Source organism: Sinocyclocheilus rhinocerous, unplaced genomic scaffold (genome assembly GCF_001515625.1).
Source record: "Sinocyclocheilus rhinocerous isolate Xijiao unplaced genomic scaffold, SAMN03320098_v1.1 scaffold988, whole genome shotgun sequence".
In the NCBI taxonomy this organism is placed as follows: Eukaryota; Metazoa; Chordata; class Actinopteri; order Cypriniformes; family Cyprinidae; genus Sinocyclocheilus; species Sinocyclocheilus rhinocerous.
Genome location: NW_015650363.1, coordinates 1378933 through 1398826, shown reverse-complemented (window position 1 = coordinate 1398826; position 19894 = coordinate 1378933). Strand labels below are relative to the sequence as shown.

At 35.6% G+C, this 19894-nt stretch overlaps 1 protein-coding gene across 2 annotated transcripts in view; it reads left to right on the top strand.

Annotated features, from left to right (window-relative positions):
* The window catches only part of LOC107711870 (dedicator of cytokinesis protein 8-like), a 41272-nt gene that overhangs the window by 919 nt on the left and 20459 nt on the right, over nucleotides 1-19894 (top strand). Inside the window, exons 2-14 of one of the 2 annotated variants that reach the window (XM_016516944.1) lie at nucleotides 6587-6692; nucleotides 10515-10690; nucleotides 11722-11793; nucleotides 11937-12045; nucleotides 14782-14994; nucleotides 15142-15227; nucleotides 15431-15497; nucleotides 16692-16841; nucleotides 17511-17591; nucleotides 18322-18478; nucleotides 18584-18708; nucleotides 19463-19553; nucleotides 19723-19885. In XM_016516944.1, coding sequence (XP_016372430.1) covers nucleotides 6587-6692; nucleotides 10515-10690; nucleotides 11722-11793; nucleotides 11937-12045; nucleotides 14782-14994; nucleotides 15142-15227; nucleotides 15431-15497; nucleotides 16692-16841; nucleotides 17511-17591; nucleotides 18322-18478; nucleotides 18584-18708; nucleotides 19463-19553; nucleotides 19723-19885 — 1596 coding nt within the window. Of the gene's footprint in view, nucleotides 1-6586; nucleotides 6693-7841; nucleotides 7891-10514; nucleotides 10691-11721; nucleotides 11794-11936; nucleotides 12046-14781; nucleotides 14995-15141; nucleotides 15228-15430; nucleotides 15498-16691; nucleotides 16842-17510; nucleotides 17592-18321; nucleotides 18479-18583; nucleotides 18709-19462; nucleotides 19554-19722; nucleotides 19886-19894 lie in introns of those variants that run through there. The other variant, XM_016516945.1, reaches the window with a different exon arrangement.

The window sequence follows — 19894 nt, the reverse complement described above, 5'->3', positions numbered from 1 at the left end:
AACAAAGGGAACAGTGCTCATATACAGGGTAATGATGTGAGTTTATGTCACACAGGCACACAAAGGTTCATTCATAACTTAACTGTCATATGCTACACTCCCATTTTTTTTTCCAGCAGATTGTGGGAATCATGCGATTCTTAATTCAGAAAGTGTGTTTGTGAATTAATAAGCTGTTTAATTTTGCTTACAGTCACATGTGTTTAACCACTTGTTTATCTGAGGAACTCTGAGATTTTGTGTTTTCTCAGTTGTAAGCACAGGCCCATGGTGGTTGCTTTAGGCTTGTAATGAAGATGCTGCAGGTTTGATACACACCAAGATGACACGTTGCAATGTTGCGCTGAATCCCAACCTACTGTCTGTGTACTCATGTTTTAAATGACAAATAATCAACCTTCAGTAGCTGTACATCACCCCTCTGCCAAATCTGAAAAACATTATTTTACACGCTCAGTATATTGTTATGGTGCTTGAACAGCATCAGTATTTGATATCTTTGCTTGTACTTTCGTTGCTTCAGTTCTGATTCTAAAAAGATGAACAGATATGTAATGTAGTTTTCTGAAAAGTTTGATGCGGAGGTGAAACGTTTCATATTATCAGCTGATATTAAAGATTTTTTTGTAATTTATCGGTAGGCTATATTTAATTGTGCATTTTCCCTTTTTTTTGCATTTAGATTACCTTTGCCATCATCTAACACTCACTTAAAATTGATCTTTAAAAATGCTAATAATCAAATAATAATGTTAAATGTTATCTTTAGCAACTATCAAAATGAATAATCATTTTTCATACTGTCGTACATTATAATACTGTAATGCATAAATTCACTGCACTTGATTGATTCAAATCGTTTTTAGTGTTTTTTCTTTGTTTAAGTTTGACAAAATATCATAGAAATGTAATATTATAAATTTTTTATCTATTGGGTGTAAAATAATAATACAAATAATAAACGCCCAATCTCACAGGAAAATTTAACTATTTTACGAGGTGATGATTTGGTATGATTCATATCATAAAAAAACGTATGCTTTTGAGAAAAAAAAGTAGTAGTCCACCCTTAACCCCATCCCTAAACATAACCATCACAGGGGCACAAGCAGATTGTACGAAAACCTATGAATGAGATCACAAGTATGAATAAAGTCACCTATTCGCCATAGCATAAAATAGTTACGAATTGCCATGCAATTGTGTCGGTCCATCTCTGTTTTATAGCATGCTCTAGGTTTATATCGTTGTCACAGCAGTATTTGGTAACTAGGATTAAGCAATTAACAATCACTGATTCGCTTCTTCTTTGTAAGGACACAATATGAAATTCAGAAGGACTCTGTTATGGTAAAGAGAGATTATAAAACAAAGTCAAGCAGTAAGAAGCCCAGAGCTCGTCAGCAAACAGAATGATTCCCAGATTTTTATGCAAGTGCAGCCTGACCAGTGCATCTCACTGGGGGCCGATACTTGCTGTAGCTGCAGCTGCTGTATTGCACAAACTGAACTCATGCTGTCTCGTGCAGACAGCTTTGGATAGGGGGAAAACGTCAGCACATACGCTGCAGATTTCTTCTGGCTCATGCTCCACCCTCCATGTCGCTTCTCATTTTCAGTGACCACACATTTATTTGCATGAATGATGCAGTCACACATGAAAAGTCCTCTGAGCACAGCTGTGTTTTGTACTGAAGAAGGGTGTTTTTTATTTTTTTATTCCATCTTCTCTTTCATAATCATTTGATTTTCCAGGCACATGGAGGAATATTTCTGTATGAGAAGTGACACTTAATGTTTTAGAACAGACAATGTGGTGACAACAGAATGTAATGAGATGTGGCAGACTATAAACGAAAGCCCTCAGTCAGCAGAAAGGCTGTAGTTGAAGGAAACGCCTGACAGTATCACAAGAATAATTAATTTCAGTTATCTTTAGCTGATGTTGACCTTCAAGGGAAGTTCCACACTAGAGTGGTGTTCTTGCACAATAGCGTTGTGAAGCACCCTGACCCACAATCATACTTGGCTGTGACGGCTAAGACAAACAATCATAGTCCACTCTCGTTGGAATGAGGCTGCTGCTGTCATGGCCGTACTTAGTACTTATGTTTTGCAGCGTTTTACAATTTATGTTTATTTAGTATTCAGAAGATGTCACTTTTGGTTATTGACACTACTGTATGTCTGGATTATTTCTAAATATGTGACCCTGGACCACAAAACTTTTTTTGAAATTGAGATTTATACATCTTCTGAAAGCTGAATAAATAAGCTAGGATTGTTAGGATAGGACAATATTTGGCTGATATACAACTATTTGAAAATCTGGAATCTGAGGGTGCAAAAAAATCAAAATACTGAGAAAATCGCCTTTAAAGTTGTCCAAATGAAGTTCTTAGCAATGCATATTACTAATCAAAAATTTTGTTTTGATATATTTACGGTAAGATATTTACAAAATATCTTCATGGAACATGATCGTTACTTACTATCCTAATGATTTTTGGCATAAAAGAAAAATCGATAATTTTGACCCATACAAAGTTTTTTTGGCTATTGCTACAAATATACCCCAGCGACTTAAGACTGGTTTTGTGGTCCAGGGTCATATATATTTTATATACAATACATTGAATTAAAAGTTTAATTCAGATTAGGTCAATAAAGTACACTATTGTACACATGTTTTGGGTCAGTATGAATCACTTTTTGAAAGAAATTAACACTTTTCTTCAACAAGAATGCATTAAAATGATCAAAAGTGACAGTAAAGACATTTATAAGGTTATAAAAGATTTCTATTTCAAAGAAATGCTTTCTATTCATCAAAGAATCCTGAAAAACATTTATCACAGTTTCCACCAAAAATATTAAGCAACACTACTGTTTTCAACATTAATAATAATAGTAAATGTTGAGCAGCAAATAAGCATATCGGAATGATTTCTGAAGGATCATGTGACACTGAAGACTGAAGTAATGGATGCTGAAAATGTAGCTTTGCCATCACAGAAATAAATGACATTTTAAGAGATATATTCAAATAGAAAACTGTTATTTTAAATTGTAATAATATTGCACTATATTACTGTTTTTACTGTAATTTTAATCAAATAAATGTAGACTTGGTGAGCATAAGATACTTGTTTCAAAAACAATAAAAACCTTACTGACTTTAAACTCTTGAACGGATGTAAAAATAAATTTTAATATTGGTCCAAATAAAAAAAAAACATGCATTTTATAATGATGAGATGACTTAAAAACTTTCATGGTGCGAGAAAAGACATGGCTAAATGACCAAAGGCGTCTGTCCGACGTGTATATAAAGACCAGCAATTTAAAAAGTAGCACAGACAGAACTTGCTCCATCCCTTCCACTTCCATCAGATGTACTTTACCTGCTTGAGTAATCTCTAAAGTAGTGAACAAAATGACCCAAATGCTTATGGTATAAACAGTTATCGTCAGATTGCATTAGAAAAGATTTCTGATCTTTGTGATCATATCATCAATTCTGTAGCAAAATCAGGATGGATGTTCATAAAGTGTGAGCTCCTCACATGTCGTGTGTGTTTGTTTGTGTGAAATGTTCCCTATAATTACAGCTCCTGTCAAAGTTGATGGAGAGCCAGTGGAGCAGAAGGAGGGTCAAATAGAGACTAATTTCTCTGCACCCTATGTCATTATCTCCAGTGCCCAGAACAGTCCATGATAACACAGAAATACCATCACCCAGATTGTCATGAGCTGTTTTACTGGGATGAACATTCCAGTCATACTAAAGACTGTAACATTTTTAACTGTAGCTCACACCCGTCTCAGCCTTTTATGTTTAATTGGTTTTTCTTCATAGCGAGTGACTTTTGTCGTAGAACACAACTGAATGCCTGGTTATTCTATAAAAGATCTGCTGTTCCTTTCTTGGCTTTTATAGTGAAATGTGATACTGTAATGTGTTTATTTTGTAAATTTTTTCTTGCATAAGGTTTGACATTTGGTCTGTAATGACGTGAACTATGAACAAATCGTGAACATGTTGCGTGTGCTAAATACTCTCTGCGGTATTCTATGATCTGTCTGCAGGCTGCATGCTATAATTCACTCCTGTTTGTCTTTGCTCTGAGGTTTAGAGGATTTGCATGCTCTCCTGCCCCAGACTTGACTTGTAAAGTAGTTAACGAAGTCTCTAGCTGATTTTGTGTATACATTCCCGGAAAGCAGTGACAAATAAAAACCCATTTAATATTTCAGCAAAATCTCCTCTAGTTTCTAGCCTTTCGGGTTGATGTTTTGGCACAAGTTACCAAACAAAGTCCTGAAAAACAAGAACAGCAGCTACAACATTTTTTATTTAACGGATGGTGTTACGATTCATTTTGTAATGTCGCCTTTTTATGTAATTTCTATGTTCATAACCATCTTGGAAATACACTTCAATTCAAAAGCGTGGGGTCTATAAGGTTTTATTTATTTATTTTTTAAAAATATTTCTGAAATGAAGACTCATACTCACCAAGGCTGCATTTATTTGATCAAAAATACCGTAAAACAGTAATATAGTGAAATATTATTTCAATTTAAAAGAACTTTTTTCTATTTTAAAATGCAATTTATTCATGTGATGCAAAGGTAGCATATTGAATATAATGTGCAAATGATTACAGAAACCCTATTATCCAACAACAGACAATCTGTGTAAATGAGTTTGAGAAGAAACAACACAGCGTTATGAATGGTGACCCATTTTTAGGACTTTTGATAAGCGGGTGCACAATAGCACTCTGTTGCATCACGGGCTGGAGGGCTGGCTGCCAGACTCAATATCTCTCTGCTTCTGAGGCGAATCCTTCTGCTAATGTCAATGGAAGTTAAGAGAATAACATGCAGGCTGCTTTGTGGGGACTGTTGGCTGAGACACTGTGGGAATGTGACTAAAGTGATTTAGGTATGAAAATGAGAATTGTAACTGCTTAAGTGGTAACTTGGTTGGAGTGTAGTGTTTTGAAGGTGCTGAAAAAATGTCTAGGCAAACCTAGAGCATATTCTCTGAATTCAAGGTAAATCTTATGCTGTGTCATTTTTACACTGTGAATTTTCATTCAATCACTGATGCTGCAGTGGGATGGAGGATATCCTATCCAGTGTTCGGGGATCATCCAGTGATCGGGGATCACGAACACAGGCGGTTGACAGATGCGCGCTACAGAGCTTCATCTTTGTCCAGTGTCTGCTCTGTTTTTCCTTAGAAGTTTAGATCGATAAAATATCTTTGTACTCTTTTAAACTAAAGTTGCTGCTATTTCTTAACCCTCTCACACAAGTGCTTGTCAATGTGGCCGTCTGTTGTTGTTGCAGTGTCCGTTATTTTGTAGTTCTCTTTGGTTTTGTTTTCTACTGTGAACCAATGGTCCGGGACAATGTTGCCACCTTGTAGAACAACTGATAAGTGCAAAACTATGTCAATGCGTATGTGCGACCTGCAAAGTATGGTGCGCGACAGTACGTCTGTACTATTCTGATGACGTATCCCAACTCGGTTTTTGCCATGAAAATAGTCTTAGATGCTGACATGGCAATAAAAATAAATAACTACTATTGCTATTCTGGTGACAAAATTTGTGTCGAGCACTGTACGCAAACCCTCGTGTACGCGTAAAGACCGAAGTATACTTTGGCCTTGACATGTGATGATATATCTCATAATTGAAACTGTTTTCTCAGAAATACGACTTTATATCTCAACTACAAATTTATTTCTCGCAATTTCAGCTTTCTCGTAATTTGAATTGGGACTCATAATTTTAACCTTTTTTGCTTTTTTACTACACAATTGCAACTTTATATCTCAAAAATATGTCTTTTTTATTTTTTCAGTTGAAACATTTTAATAATTGTGACTTTCATAATTGTGATATTTTACATTTTATTTTCGTTCCATGTTCTTAGCTCAAACAGCGTAACATGTTGCTAGTAACACTAAGTTAACGGGTTTGATCCTAAGGGAATTTGTGAAAACAAATTAACAAAAATACCTTGAATGCATTGTAAATCTGTACTCTGAGGTTGAAACGTTTTCAATAGAGAGAAGAAACTGCAGAAATTATTTATTGACCGCTCTATTAGGAAAATTTGGAACTAGTAGGGACACTTCTGTAAATTGTTCAAGTAGACAGAATCATCGGCATCTCGGAATGGCCAAAAATTGGGCGATTCATTGGGCGAGATATTGGTGTATGACTATTCATCATATCTACGTGGAGGGGACCATGAACTACACAGTTACTGAGATTTCCTGATTTGTTACTGTTATGTCCTTAAGCAAGGCACTTAACTTCAGGTTAATGAGGGGGACTGTGTGTTTAATGACGAGTAATGAATGGGGTAATTGATGGGAGGTTCATTCAGTGTGTGTAACTTTGGATCTCACACACACACACACACACACACACTGAGATGAGTGTCTAAACAAGCACCTGGTGCCTGTACAAAACCTCCCGCTGAAAAATAATCCTGTGTTGCACCTCATTTTCTGTTTTCTTCCTCACCCTCTTCATCCTCGTCTCCCTCTCTCTCATCTCAGACACTCCTCGGCAGAGATCCGGAAACACTTCAGTGGGACCAGCCATGGTTCCTTGCCTCACCACCGGCACAGTCACAGCGCCTCTGGCTCTTTCTGCTTCAACATAGTGAGTGATGCACTTTCACTGATATATAAAATAGAATCCAGCTGAGTAACTTCAAACTAATTCTGAAAGTACAAGCAGGTCATTTGTAGATTATACATGGATGTATGTCTATTTCTATTTTTTATACTTCTCTCTGGAATACTGCTCTCTGATTGGTCAATCATGGCATTGAGCAGTCAAAAGATTTTGTATAAATATAAATATTAGAATTATTTTCTAATAAATATTATATTATATCAAATTATGTTTTATTTTATTAATTTTAAGAAGAAATTAGAAATTAATGGGAAGTCACCCATGAATATACTTGTGCTTAAGCTCTAACTTGCGTGTGCTTCCTCTTTGCTGAAAATGGGTCAGAGCCCAGGCTGGTGCCTCCCAGCTTACACACACACACACACACAAAACACACTCATCTGTAATATCTGTGGATTTTAGAAGCTGATGACTTCATAGAAACATAATCTTCCCTACGATGTTTTCCCATTTTCACATAGATAGACTACAGCGAAAGGCAGATGTTAATGTTATGATATTGAAAGATGGAAAACTGCTATTCTTGATTTAACACAGATTATACCTCAGTAATTATGAGTTAAAATGATTGATAAGTAGTTATAATACTTTAATATTTGATAAATTCAGTTGTTTACGCATTATAGCATCCTGATTTATACACATGTATCTTACAGCATGATAAACCCATGCATTTAGTGTTCATTGCTTGTTTATTGTAAAACAGTTATATTTTTAACCAATAGCATGGCACAATTATCTGTCAGTATTTTTATTATGGTTCTCTGTTTGTATTGTTACATATTAGTTATCTCACCCCTAGCAGATTTTAAAGCTCTTAACCAATGTAAACATACAATAATGGTCCACAGTAACACTCACTTTTCTGACAGTGATCATGTAATTCCTTTAAGGTTTCTTAAAGTTGAGAGCAGAACATTGACTACACTTATCCTTATGTTTTTGACTTGATATATGAGTGCATATGTGCCCCTGCTATTTCGTCATAGCTAGTAAGGGAAGTGGTTGTGATGTCACATCCTGCTTTTGGAAGCCTCAAAAGATAGACTGCTTCATGCGACTCAAACCTATTAAGGAAGAGTTGTGCTGAAACCAGTCGTTTTTATTTCCGGGCAACGCCATCTTGTCAGTTGCCTCCTAGTTTGTTCGCAAGAAGCATTAGGTGAGTATTTTCTTTCATCCTTTTCAGATGCACTTGTTCTGTCTACTGTATGTTGGTTGCATTCAATTGGTAGATGCAGAATTGAAACTCTAAGCTAAATTTGCGCAATGCACACAGCCTGGGTGGGTTATATTAAGCTTGATGGTGTTGAGTATAGACCAGGAACTCTTTTGTGGTTGCTTCCATGTTCCAAAAAGCACAATTAGGCCTCAGGATGAGAAACTTACATTTAAACCTGCGTATTAAATGATGCAATTATAAGAAACAGTCCGAGTTTTTTGTTTTTTTTTAAATTTCCTATTGGTCTACAGAAATAACACCTCCACCCATAGACTATATCAGTGTTCATCAACAATTACCCTCTGCTCCTCCCTTGTCAGCTGCTGCTGATGTACACAAACCACACGGCAAAAAAGTTTGAACAGTTGCTATATTTTAATCCAATGGTTTTTCACAATTAGTATGTCCAAGCTTTGTTCCCTGTAGTACCTCAGGTAGACACCAGAGATGTAAGCAAGCATTTGCTATAAAGAAATCTACGGAAGCCCTTTTCGACCTTAGAGTAATAAATAAATAAATAAATAAAAGCTAATAGAATTCATATCTAACTATTGTGACTTAATTTTTCTCAATTGGGTCTTTATTTTGCACACTTGTGACTTTATATCTCACTATTGTGACTTTATTTCACACTGTAACAACTTTGTCACTTTTGCAACTTTATTTCTCATAATTGTGATTTTATTTCCCACTATTGTGTGTGACTGTTTCTCATAATTGCACATTTATATCATGCTATTGCAACTTTATTTCTCACTTTTGCAACTTTATTTCTCGCAATTGCAAATTTATTTCCCACTACTGTGATTATTTCTTGCAATTGCAAATTGATTTTATGGTAATGCAACTTTATATCTCGCAGTTGTGACTGTTACCAACACGACTTTTTTCTCATTTGCGACTTTTAATTTTGCAACCTTATTTCTTGCAATTGCAATTTTATTTCTTACAGTTGACTATTTCTCACAGTTGTGAATTTATTTAATCTAATTGCAACTTTATATCTTGCAATTGCTACTTCATTTATTTCTCACAATTGTTTTGAAACTTTATATCTCACAATGGTGACGTTATACTGTACTTCAAGGTCCTCAGTATTTTGCGATTGTTTGTTTTATAGCGACTTTATCTCTTGTATCTCAAAAAAAGTATAACGTTTATTTGATCTGTTCTCACAATCACAGTTTATTTTTTACTCTGAGGCAGAAATGGGCTTCCATGGAGATCAGATGAATTTAGATAACTCGTGCAGTACAGCGTTTTTCTTACGATTCATTGATGAAATGCCTCAGACACATGATTTTCATTATATAACAAACGTATCTAAATTGATTGTTTATTAATGTCTCCTGTGATGGGATTCAACATCTACCCCCTTTACATGCTTTTAAAGGTGTGTATGATATTTCGTTTTGAAAGTGGTTTATCAGAATTGCTCTAGTAAGGCCTTGTGTTATAGGGACATGTTTCAGATAACTGATAATGTTGTTGTATGACACTTTGCAAGAGATTAGCCTTCACTAGACCTGTGAAAAAATGTTTGAGAGATGTTACATAACCCGAAGCACTGCAGCAGTTATGTGACATGTTTCAGATAACTGATAATGTTGTTGTATGACACTTTGCAAGAGATTAGCCTTCACTAGACCTGTGAAAAAAATGTTTGAGAGATGTTACATAACCCGAAGCACTGCAGCAGTTATGCTGATTATCTTAAGCATGCAGGTCTGGAGCTGTCTGCCTCAAGTCATGACAAAACACTCTCCCGTCTAACTTTACTTAAAGAGGAATACAACTGTAGGCAATGCATTTTTTACTATGGTCTGAACATGTCATCAGCTATAAAATGATTTATTGCTTCCTACCAGCCTCCTTCTTTGTTTCATTGTTTTATGGAGGTCATAGAACATTCGAGTTCTCTGTGTGTGTGTTTATTTTAGGAATTTCATTTTGGTATAGAGGGAGATTAAATGCATGTCTTATTTGATAGACAACAACTATTGAATTGGATTGAATGCTTTGGTGTCGAGAAAAAATACAGTAGTGATTCATTCAGGGTAGATTTAATCTTTTATGACCGTTTCTGGCCTCTGTTTGCTGAGTTTTACATTTTCTTTTCTTTTTTTTTATATAATTTTATAGGCTTTTATTTTGCATTTTTAGAGGCTATTTTTGATGCTTCTCATACTTTCTCAATCTCATACTTTTCACTACTTTTGTTTTATGTTATTATGATAGTATGGATTATGTCTCAAAAAAGGTCCTTTATTGGCACATCCATGGAACCTTTCCATTCCACAAAAAAGTTGTTTTTAGTAGAAAAAGATTCTTTAGATAATAAAATGTTCTTCACACTAAGAAAAATGCTTCTTTAAAGAACTGTTCACTGAAAGGTTCTTTGGGGAACCCAAAATTGTTCTTCTATGGCATTGCTGCAAAACCCCCTTTATTTTTAAGAGTGTAATCAAGGGTTTTTTCATAATACCTGATATGTCCATACCGTCAAAGAGCTCATTTTATGATTGTAATTTTTATTTTATTGTATGTCCTGGTTTTCTTTGTAGCCTCAGTCATATGAAGCAGTCGAGCCGGTGGACCTGGATGAGTTCCTGATGTCACAGCTGCGCAGTGGAGATGCCGAGCTCATGCAGGAGCTGGGGGAGTTTCCTGATGATGACCTGGAGGTGGAGCTGGTGGAGAGGGAATGCAGGACCATCCGCCCCTCTGTCCCTGAGGAAGGGTAGGTACTGGATGCTCCCTGTTGGGGTTGAGAAGGTTTACTAGACGAATATCTGTATTTGTACTCAATATCTTTCATTTAGTTTCTTTAACGTGTATACTTAGGTTCATTCAACAGAAAGCAGTGTTCCCAAGTTAGTTTGTATTGTTTGCATAAATTATTCATTTTCATTCTCAAGTGAGAAATGCAAAAACACTCACAACTGAGATGAAAATGAATTTGCAACCATTTAGAAGCAAAAATATAATGGCAGTAAGAATGGTGTTTATATAGTATTGGTGTCAATAGTAATGATGATATTTTGTTTAATTCTCTAGTTATTATTTAATTTATTATTATCACTGTATAAATAAATACATTAGTTAATTTTATTTTATTAATTTGTAATATAATAATTCTAAGTATTATACGGAGCCCCGCACATGACATGCAAGAAAAAAAAAAAATCGTGGGCACGATTTCTTAATTCGTTCCCTCGATTTACTAGATCGTGCGCGCGATTTAATAGGCTAATTCGTTCCCTCGTTTTAAGTAAATCGTGCACTCGATATAATAATTCGTGCCCTCGTTCTAGGTAAATCGTGCGCCGTCGCCAGTAGAGTCCTCCAATTCTTAGTATGCGATGTAGATGCCTCTCACTTAAAATGATTCCTATAACTCATTCCCAAATCAAAATAAAACCCAATTAAAGTGTCTCTGTCCATAACATGGCATAACATGGCGTACACGGACAGGAAGTACAACTAATTATTATTTTGTGCGCACAATTTACCTAGAACGAGGGCACAAATTATTACATCGAGCGCACGATTTACTTAAAATGAGGGAACGAATTATTAAATCGTGTGCACGATCTAGTAAATCGAGGGAACGAATTAAGAAATCGTGCCCCCAATTTATTAATTTTTTTCTTGCATGTCATGTGCGGGGCTACGTAGTATATACATAAAAATAAAATAATCTTTGTGATCGGAGTGTGTGTCTGTAAAGCTTTGAGTGTTGTTCTAATGTGTGCGTTTGTGTGTCTCCAGAGTGGAGCTGGATCCCCATGTGAGGGATTGTGTTCAGAGTTACACGCAGCCCTGGCTGGTGGTTAGCAGAAGGTAAATTCCCAGACTTCATTTCTTGTCCCTCCTCAGGGCTGAATTTGAAATATTCAGAAATCATAACTCAAAGAAATAATATCAGACAAAGAGATGCTATAATACTGTTGTGTTTGTTTTGTTTTGGTGCTTCTCATTTACAGAACTCAGGGTTATGGATGGATTGCGTACTCTGAGAGGACGGACGCTAACAGATTATTACAGAGACAGATGTTTGAGTCTGACGTTCAGCCTGACAAACAAGAGCAACTAGTAAGCACAGTTTAGAAAAACGTTCCTCTTATACGTAGATGTCGTTTTACAACAACAAAGCAGCTAATTGGGATTTTTGTTCACATTGTTATTGGTGTCAATCAAGGACGCCACCCAACCCCACGGACACTTATATTCCTCTTTTTTTATTTGTAATTATTATTATATTAAAGCCTCAGGAGTGTGTCACCACACATCCCATTATGTGTGCTCATTCCCTGCCGTAAAACATACAAAACAAATTAATTTCCTCTTAATAAGAAGTAAACAGAAGAAAACAAGGAGGAAAATAAGCATAATCTTTCTCCTAGGTATTTTTTGTTGCCATGACTACCATCTTGGCTCCATCCCACCCCTGTTTGTCAGGGTCCAGGTACATAATGAGGCATGAATATTCATTCTGTCCTGACTACTTCCATCCCAATGCAGCTTTGCCAAGATTGAACTATCCAAACCACAAAGATTTCTTTCACTCCATGTATTTTTCATGAGTTTAGATTGAGAGTCTGCAGGAACACCAAGATCCTCTCTTAGTTTTGGATCCTTTAAAGGGCCCCTACATTCACTGCAGGGGTTATTAGCAATTCAGAGGAGTACTAAAGGTCCCGCTAGCCAGCTCTGTTCTGTGATGTGTGTCTTTAAACAAGTATATTAAGAATACAAATGGTACAGGAAGGTCTATCCCACAGGCTAGACACAATGAATAATGGGAACCCTGCATGATGCCCTCTATCAGAGCCGGTGCATATGGTTCTTATATTTGGCGATTAACAGAAATCTCTTTGAGAATTCATCCATCTCAAAGGCTTATGGTCTTCCTGGAAAAAGGCATTAGTCTCAGAACTGTACAGAGCTCCTCTGCTCTAGTTTACATGTAGTTATGTGGCAGAGGAGAGATTGAAGTTAAGGATGCATTGCCAATTCAGTCGGTATTCACAGAAGACATAGTAAAATGAAAAACAAAAGCATATGAAATGAACTATTTTCCAATCAAATATTAATATTATTAATCAAAGATTAATATTTTCCAATATTTTCCTTTTGTGAATAGCAACTGAGCTGTATATGCTTCCTTAACTTCATTTGCTCCTCTGCCACATAACTACATGTGAATTAGAGCAGCGAATGAAGTTAAGGAGGCTTTGCCAATTCGGTCAGTATTCACAAAAGACAACTTGGAAAATAGTTAATTCCATGTGCTGCTTTTGTTTTTCATTTTACTTTTGACAAAGAACCGTAGAGTCAACTAATGAAAGTGAATTAATGAGTTTCACCTAAACAATCACTTTTAGCTTGTATGTGTGAGAATATATGCTTTCAATAGGCAAATAAGGAAGCAATCTTTTTCAAACTTTTTGATGCCAAGGAACTTCACATACAATGAATTTCCTTCCTAAATTACCCATTTACTTTATATATCCAAATACTGTGTGAGAAAAAGAGTAAATAAGTATTAAAAGATTATGCAAAATTTGATGCTTTTTTATTTCTTTTCACTAGTTTCTTTTTCTTTTCTTTTCTAAATAAACTTTTTTTAATATGATAAATGCGAACAGTCCTTATTTTACATTTACATTTAGTCATTTAGCAGACACTTTGATCCAAAGCGACTTACAAATGAGGACAATGGAAGCAATCAAAATCAACAAAAGAGCAATGATATACAAGTGCTATAACAAGTCTCAGTTAGCTTAACGCAGTACACGTAGCAAGGTTTTTTTTAAATAATATAATAAATAAAAAGAAAATAGAAAAAGAATAGAGCAAGCTAGTGTTAGAGGTCTTTTTTGCTTTTGTTAATTGTATAATAAATGAAAAGAAAACAGAATACAAAAAGATTAGAAAGCAAGTGTTAGTTGTTTTTTTTTAAAAGAAAACAAGCAGCAAATGAATAGAATGCAAGTCTAAAAGGGACAGGTGTTTTTTTAATTTATTTTTTATTATTCATTATAAATTTGACATTTTCTTTATAAACCTTTTAAAAGGTGCTAAATGTGAACAGTCCTTATTTTTATTGTTAATTATAAATTTAACAGTTTGTTTTATTTTGTTATTTCATTATAGGTTTTATATATGAACTTTTTCAAATTTGATTAATGTGAACATTACTTATTATTTTTATTATTTTATTTTATTTTTAATAGTGAATTACTAAATTATTTATAAACTTTTGCATGGACCTCGTAGAACCCTCTTTTGGGCTCCTGGGGGTCCTAAGGCTCCAGTTTGACAACCATGATATCTAAATGTCCTATGTATGCCATATGTGACCCTGGACCACAAAACCAGTCTTAAGTCGCTGGGGTATATTTTTAGCAATAGCCAAAAATACATTGTATGGGTCAAAATTATCGATTTTTCTTGTATGCCAAAAATCATTAGGATATTAAGTAAAGATCATGCTCCATGAAGATATTTAGTAAATTTCCTACCGTAAATATATCAAAACATAATTTTTTATTAGTAATATGCATTGCTAAGATCTTAATTTGGACAACTTTAAAGGCGATTTTCTCAGTATTTAGATTTTTTTTGCACCCTCAGATTCCAGATTTTCAAATAGTTATATCTCAGCCAAATATTGTCAGATCCTAACAAACCATACACCAATGGAAAGCTTATTTATTCAGCTTTCAGTCGATGTATAAATCTCAATTTCAGAAAATTGACCCTTATAACTGGTTTTGTGGTCCAGGGACACATATGTAATGTAATATGTTCTCTCCCATCACTCAGGAAAAGTCACTGTCCCTGGCAGAACTATGTGATGATACAACTAGGACAACCCTCACATGCTCAGACTTCAACTTACGGGCCCTGCAGCCGGACCGTCGTGTGGAGAACCTCTTGCGCTTCAGCAGCCCGGAGGAGCTGGATCGTTTCAACCTGGAGGCCAGAAATAGCAACCGCTACGGCGAGCTCTTCGGCCTTTACCCACCCATTGATGAGGTGCCAGCCTTGCCTTACTTTCTTTAAATACATGCTTAAATGTTAAACTATGTTCTTTACATAATATTCTTGAGCGATTCATTTTTGTGAACACAAGGATTCTGTTAGAAGTTAAATATCGTCTTCAATCTGCCTTTGACTGTACAGGAGGATGCAGTAGCAATTCGGCCCATTCCCGACTGTCCCAAGGAGCACTTTGGGCAGAGGATACTAGTGCGATGCCAGACCATCAAGTAATACTTCTTACCATCCACTATTATTGGTTATTTTCTCTAAATGGTTGGTCTGTTATATGATTTTATTTCTTATTTTAAATTACCTGTTTCATTTTAAACTTTGAGATTGAAATGGTCTCCATAGCATATGCATCCTGAAAAGTTTATTTGGTTTTATTAGGGTTATATCTGGTTTTGAGAAAATGTTTTTCCTTCTACAGATTTGACATTGAAATTGAGCCCCTCTTTGCAACCATGGCCCTCTATGACCTGAAAGAGAAGAAGAAGGTCAGTTTCTGATGCTTATCATAAAAGAAATGGGAAAAAAAAAAAATATTTTTTTGTATTTTGACCCTTTTGCTTAATCCCATTTGCTTGGGAGACATAATTAATAAAAAATCTTCCTGTCAGTCCTCCCACATTCCTGCACTTCAGTCTGAAGAGAGCTGGAGAGACTAATGAGAGACCTTTTCTTTATCCACAGCTATAAACATTGTTTTGTCAGAGGTTAAATCAAGATCTTCTATATTTAATTTGTGTATGTAAACATCTAAAACAGTAACTTAATTCTAAAGAAGTAGAAATTGGTCACAAAATTCAGTTAAGACAAAGGTCTATAAAACCAGTGAACATGAACCACTCAAATACACACAGCTTGTCTTTACCACAATTTAAGAACTTGGACTGACAGCCATGGATCTTAAGAAATCAGCCAGTTATAATGCAAGCTGTGCGTATTTCCATATTAAATGGACTGACGTCAGATATATTTGGGAGGAATATCCTGAAGTATTACATTAATCCTCTTTAGCTTTAGCTTTTACTGAAGAAGGGTAATGCAAAAGACAGACCAGATCATTCATGCTAAATAGGGACTTTATGCAGCATGTTTTTTTTTTTTTGCTTGGTGTGGTGAAGAGAGTGTTTTGAATGGGAGGAATTACCCATTTCACAATGTTAAGAAAGAAAAACATAATTTAGGATTTCTGAAATGCCCAAGTAAGTTCATTTAGTGGGAAACTCGGCTAATGGTTTTTTTTTAGTTTTTTTTTTTTTTAGAACAAACAAACACTAGCTTTCTATTTTTTCTATTCTATCTGCTTGTTTTTCTTTGTGTGTGTGTGTATAATATATATATATATATACATACACCTTGCTACGTGTACTGCGTTAGGCTAACCGAGACTTGTCATTTGCACTTATATAGTTGCTCTTTTGTTAGTTTTGACTGCTTTTATTGTCCTCATTTGTAAGTCGCTTTGGATAAAAGCGTCTGCTAAATGACTAAATGTAAATGTAATGTTCTTTGTGAGGTGTCTTTCCATTCTGATTGGTTCACTCTGCCTGAAATTTGAGGAAGTATTATTGTTCTTTATGCACCGCAATTTCCCTTCTGTTTCTTTTTTACTATATGGTAAAACCCTTAGCAGGCTGGTTGTTTCATGCTATCAATGCTAATCATTGTATTTTTTTCCCCTTCAGATTTCAGAGAACTTCCACTTTGACATAAACTCAGATCAGATGAAGGGTTTCCTGCGGGTCCACACTCCCCGCACTGACGCCTCCACTTTGGCCAGATCTGCAGTTTTCTCCATCTCCTACCCCTCTCCAGATATCTATCTGGTCATTAAGGTAGTGTTGAGATATCTATCTGGTCATTAATGTAGTGTTGAGTAATGGCCACTGTATGCCTAAAAATTATTCAAATGCGTAACTTTAGTATCTTGATATGACTTTTTTTATCTTGTTTTGTTGGTTTTGAATATATTTATTATAAATTGATAAACCGGTGTGTAGGTCAGGCCGATTAATCTATAGGTATTTGGCCGTTTTGAGACTTCAGCATCATTACTCCAGTCTTCAGTGTCACATGACCCTTAAGAAATCATTCTAATATGCTTATTTGCTGCTCAAGAAACATTTCTTAATATTATCAGTGTTGAACTGCTTAATATGTTTGTGAAAACAGTGATACGTTTTTTCAGATTTATTTGATAAATAGAAAGTTCCTATTTATTTGCAGTAGCATTATGTCTGCACTGTCACTTTTGATCAATTTAATTCATGCTTGCTGAATGTCAAAATAGTTTTCTTTACCAAAAAAAAATCTTACTGACTCCAAACAAATGGTAGTGTATATGCATATTATCTTTGTCAATGACCTGCTCTGTAGATATCAGCCCATATTAAGAGCACTACTGTCGATAGTGATGATTCCCCATGATAGTGGAAGTGGCGATGATGATGAATGTTGTGTAACAATAATGTTATTAATAGTGTGTTTGTGTTGTACACGTGTAGATCGAGAAGGTTCTTCAGCAGGGCGAGATCGGGGATTGTGCTGAACCATATATGGTACTGAAGGAGAGTGATGCTGCTAAGGTAACCGCTGAGCACTTCTCTTTCTCTCTCATTGTTTTTGTACACAACATGGCCAAAAGTATGTTGACACCCCCTACTAATTATCAGATTTTGGCAAGGGTTGTGACAATACGCCTATATGCACAATGTACATCCCATAAAGAAATCATTCACTGAGTCTGGTGGGCAAGAGCCCATTCAAAACCCTGTATGCTGTACATGGCCCCACTTTATATTAAGTGGCCTTAACTACTATGTACTTACATCAAAAATTAAGTACAATGTACTTATTGTGTTCATATTGTATTGCAAAACACTTTTGCTGCTATTGAGGTGGGATATGGGTAAGGTTAGGGACAGGTTTGTTGGTATGGGTAGGTTTAAGGGTGGGTTAAGGTGTAAGGGATGGGTCAACTGTGTAATTATAAATGTAATTACAGAAATTAATTACAGATGTAATTACATGCAGGTATTTTTTAAATATAAGTACAATGTAAAAACATGTATGTACACAATAAGTGCATTGTACCAAATTATTAATTTAAATGTAAGTACATAGTTGTTAAGGCCACTTAATATAAAGTGGGTCCCTGTACATGTGCCAGTGTCTAGTGGAAAGCTTCCCCAGAAGAGTAGAAACATTATTTTGAATTCAAACAAGCACATATGAGTTGGTTATGGGAAATATTGTAATGTATAAAACCACTTTCTGTTAGTGAACCCCCTTCTTCTTTTTTTCTGTGTCCATCAGAACAGAGAGAAGCTGGAGAAGCTGAGGAATCAGGCGGAGGGGTTTTGTCAAAGGCTGGGCCGCTACAGGATGCCATTCGCCTTTGCCACGGTCAACATTATGAGTGCCATCAACTCCACACTGGAACGAGACACAAGTGACACAGACAGCATCAATGGTGAGATACTGAATAGATGAACACCATTGGTCTGTTAATATAATGCATCACTCAACAAAAAAATTATTAAATCCATAATTGTGTACAATTTTGATTTTGGTACAGGCAAGGGTACTATGGAAAAGAAGGGATTGCCCAGACGGAACTCTGACAGATTCAGTGTGATGGAGGACAACTATATCCTGTCTGGCTTCAAACCAGCTGTCCCTATGTGCACATTCATTAAGCAGGTATTGCTCGCAGAATTGATAGCCAATAGAATATTCAACAAGAAAATGTAGATGGGACTTGATCTTTTGTTTATGTGCACTACCATTCAAAGGTTTGGGGGAAAACAGTAATATTTTGAAATATTATTACAATTTAAAAATGTTTTTATTTGAATACATTTTTTAAAGTAATTTATTCCTGTGATGGCAAAGCTAATTTTTCAGCAGCCATTATTCCAGTCTTCAGTGTCAAAGGATCCTTCAGAAATCATTCTTATATGCTGAGTTGCTGCTCAATAAACATTGCTTATTATTATTATTATAAATGTCGGAAACAGTCATACTGCTAAATATAATATTTTTGTGGAAACATTTTTCAGGATTGTTTGATGACTGGAATGTTCAAAAGACAAACATTTTACAATTTTGTAAAATTGATACAGATTTTTTACCAGTTGTGTATTTCAGAACAGTGCTTTACTGTGCTAAAAAATCCAACCCCATTGAATTAGCATTGTGAAATATAAGTTGCTAAAATTATTTGAATTTTAGTTTGTCACCTTGAGTGCATTATTCCGTTCTTCACATTCTCCAGATGGTGACTGCATTCTTCAGCTAGCTCTAGCTAATATCACACTGCATTCTTACAACACTCTTCCTCTAAACTGAAGAATTTTTCTTCTGTTCTTCATAAAATCTTCCCGATTTGATTTGAAAAAATTTAATTTTTGAAATGCTTGGTGTTGAGCTGACCGTTTATTGTGTGTGCCGGCAGGAAGGAGAGCGTCTGAGTGACGAGGACCTGTTCAAGTTCCTGGCGGAAATCAAGAGGTCGTCCAATCAGCGACGTGTTAAGATCATACCTGGTGAGGAGATGTTCTAACTGTGCCTTTTTACAGTCCAGTTTTTCCACAGAAAAACTTTTATGTGTAAGAGTTAACAGTGGTGGTCTGGTGAATAAAAATCTTATTTATAAGTATTAAACTTTGGCGTGTAACTCATCTTGCACCATTATGTGTATGTGTTGTTTGAAAGGTTATCTGAAACTGGAAGTGTCTCCAGTGCCGGAGATGGTTCCTGGGTGTCTGTCCCCTGAACTGATTCCAGTGAAGCCTGTGTCTGAGAAAAATCCACGGGCGGTTAAAGAAGTGCTGGAGTTTCCTTCCAGTGAAGTCTATGTGCCTCACAATATATACCGGTAATCCCC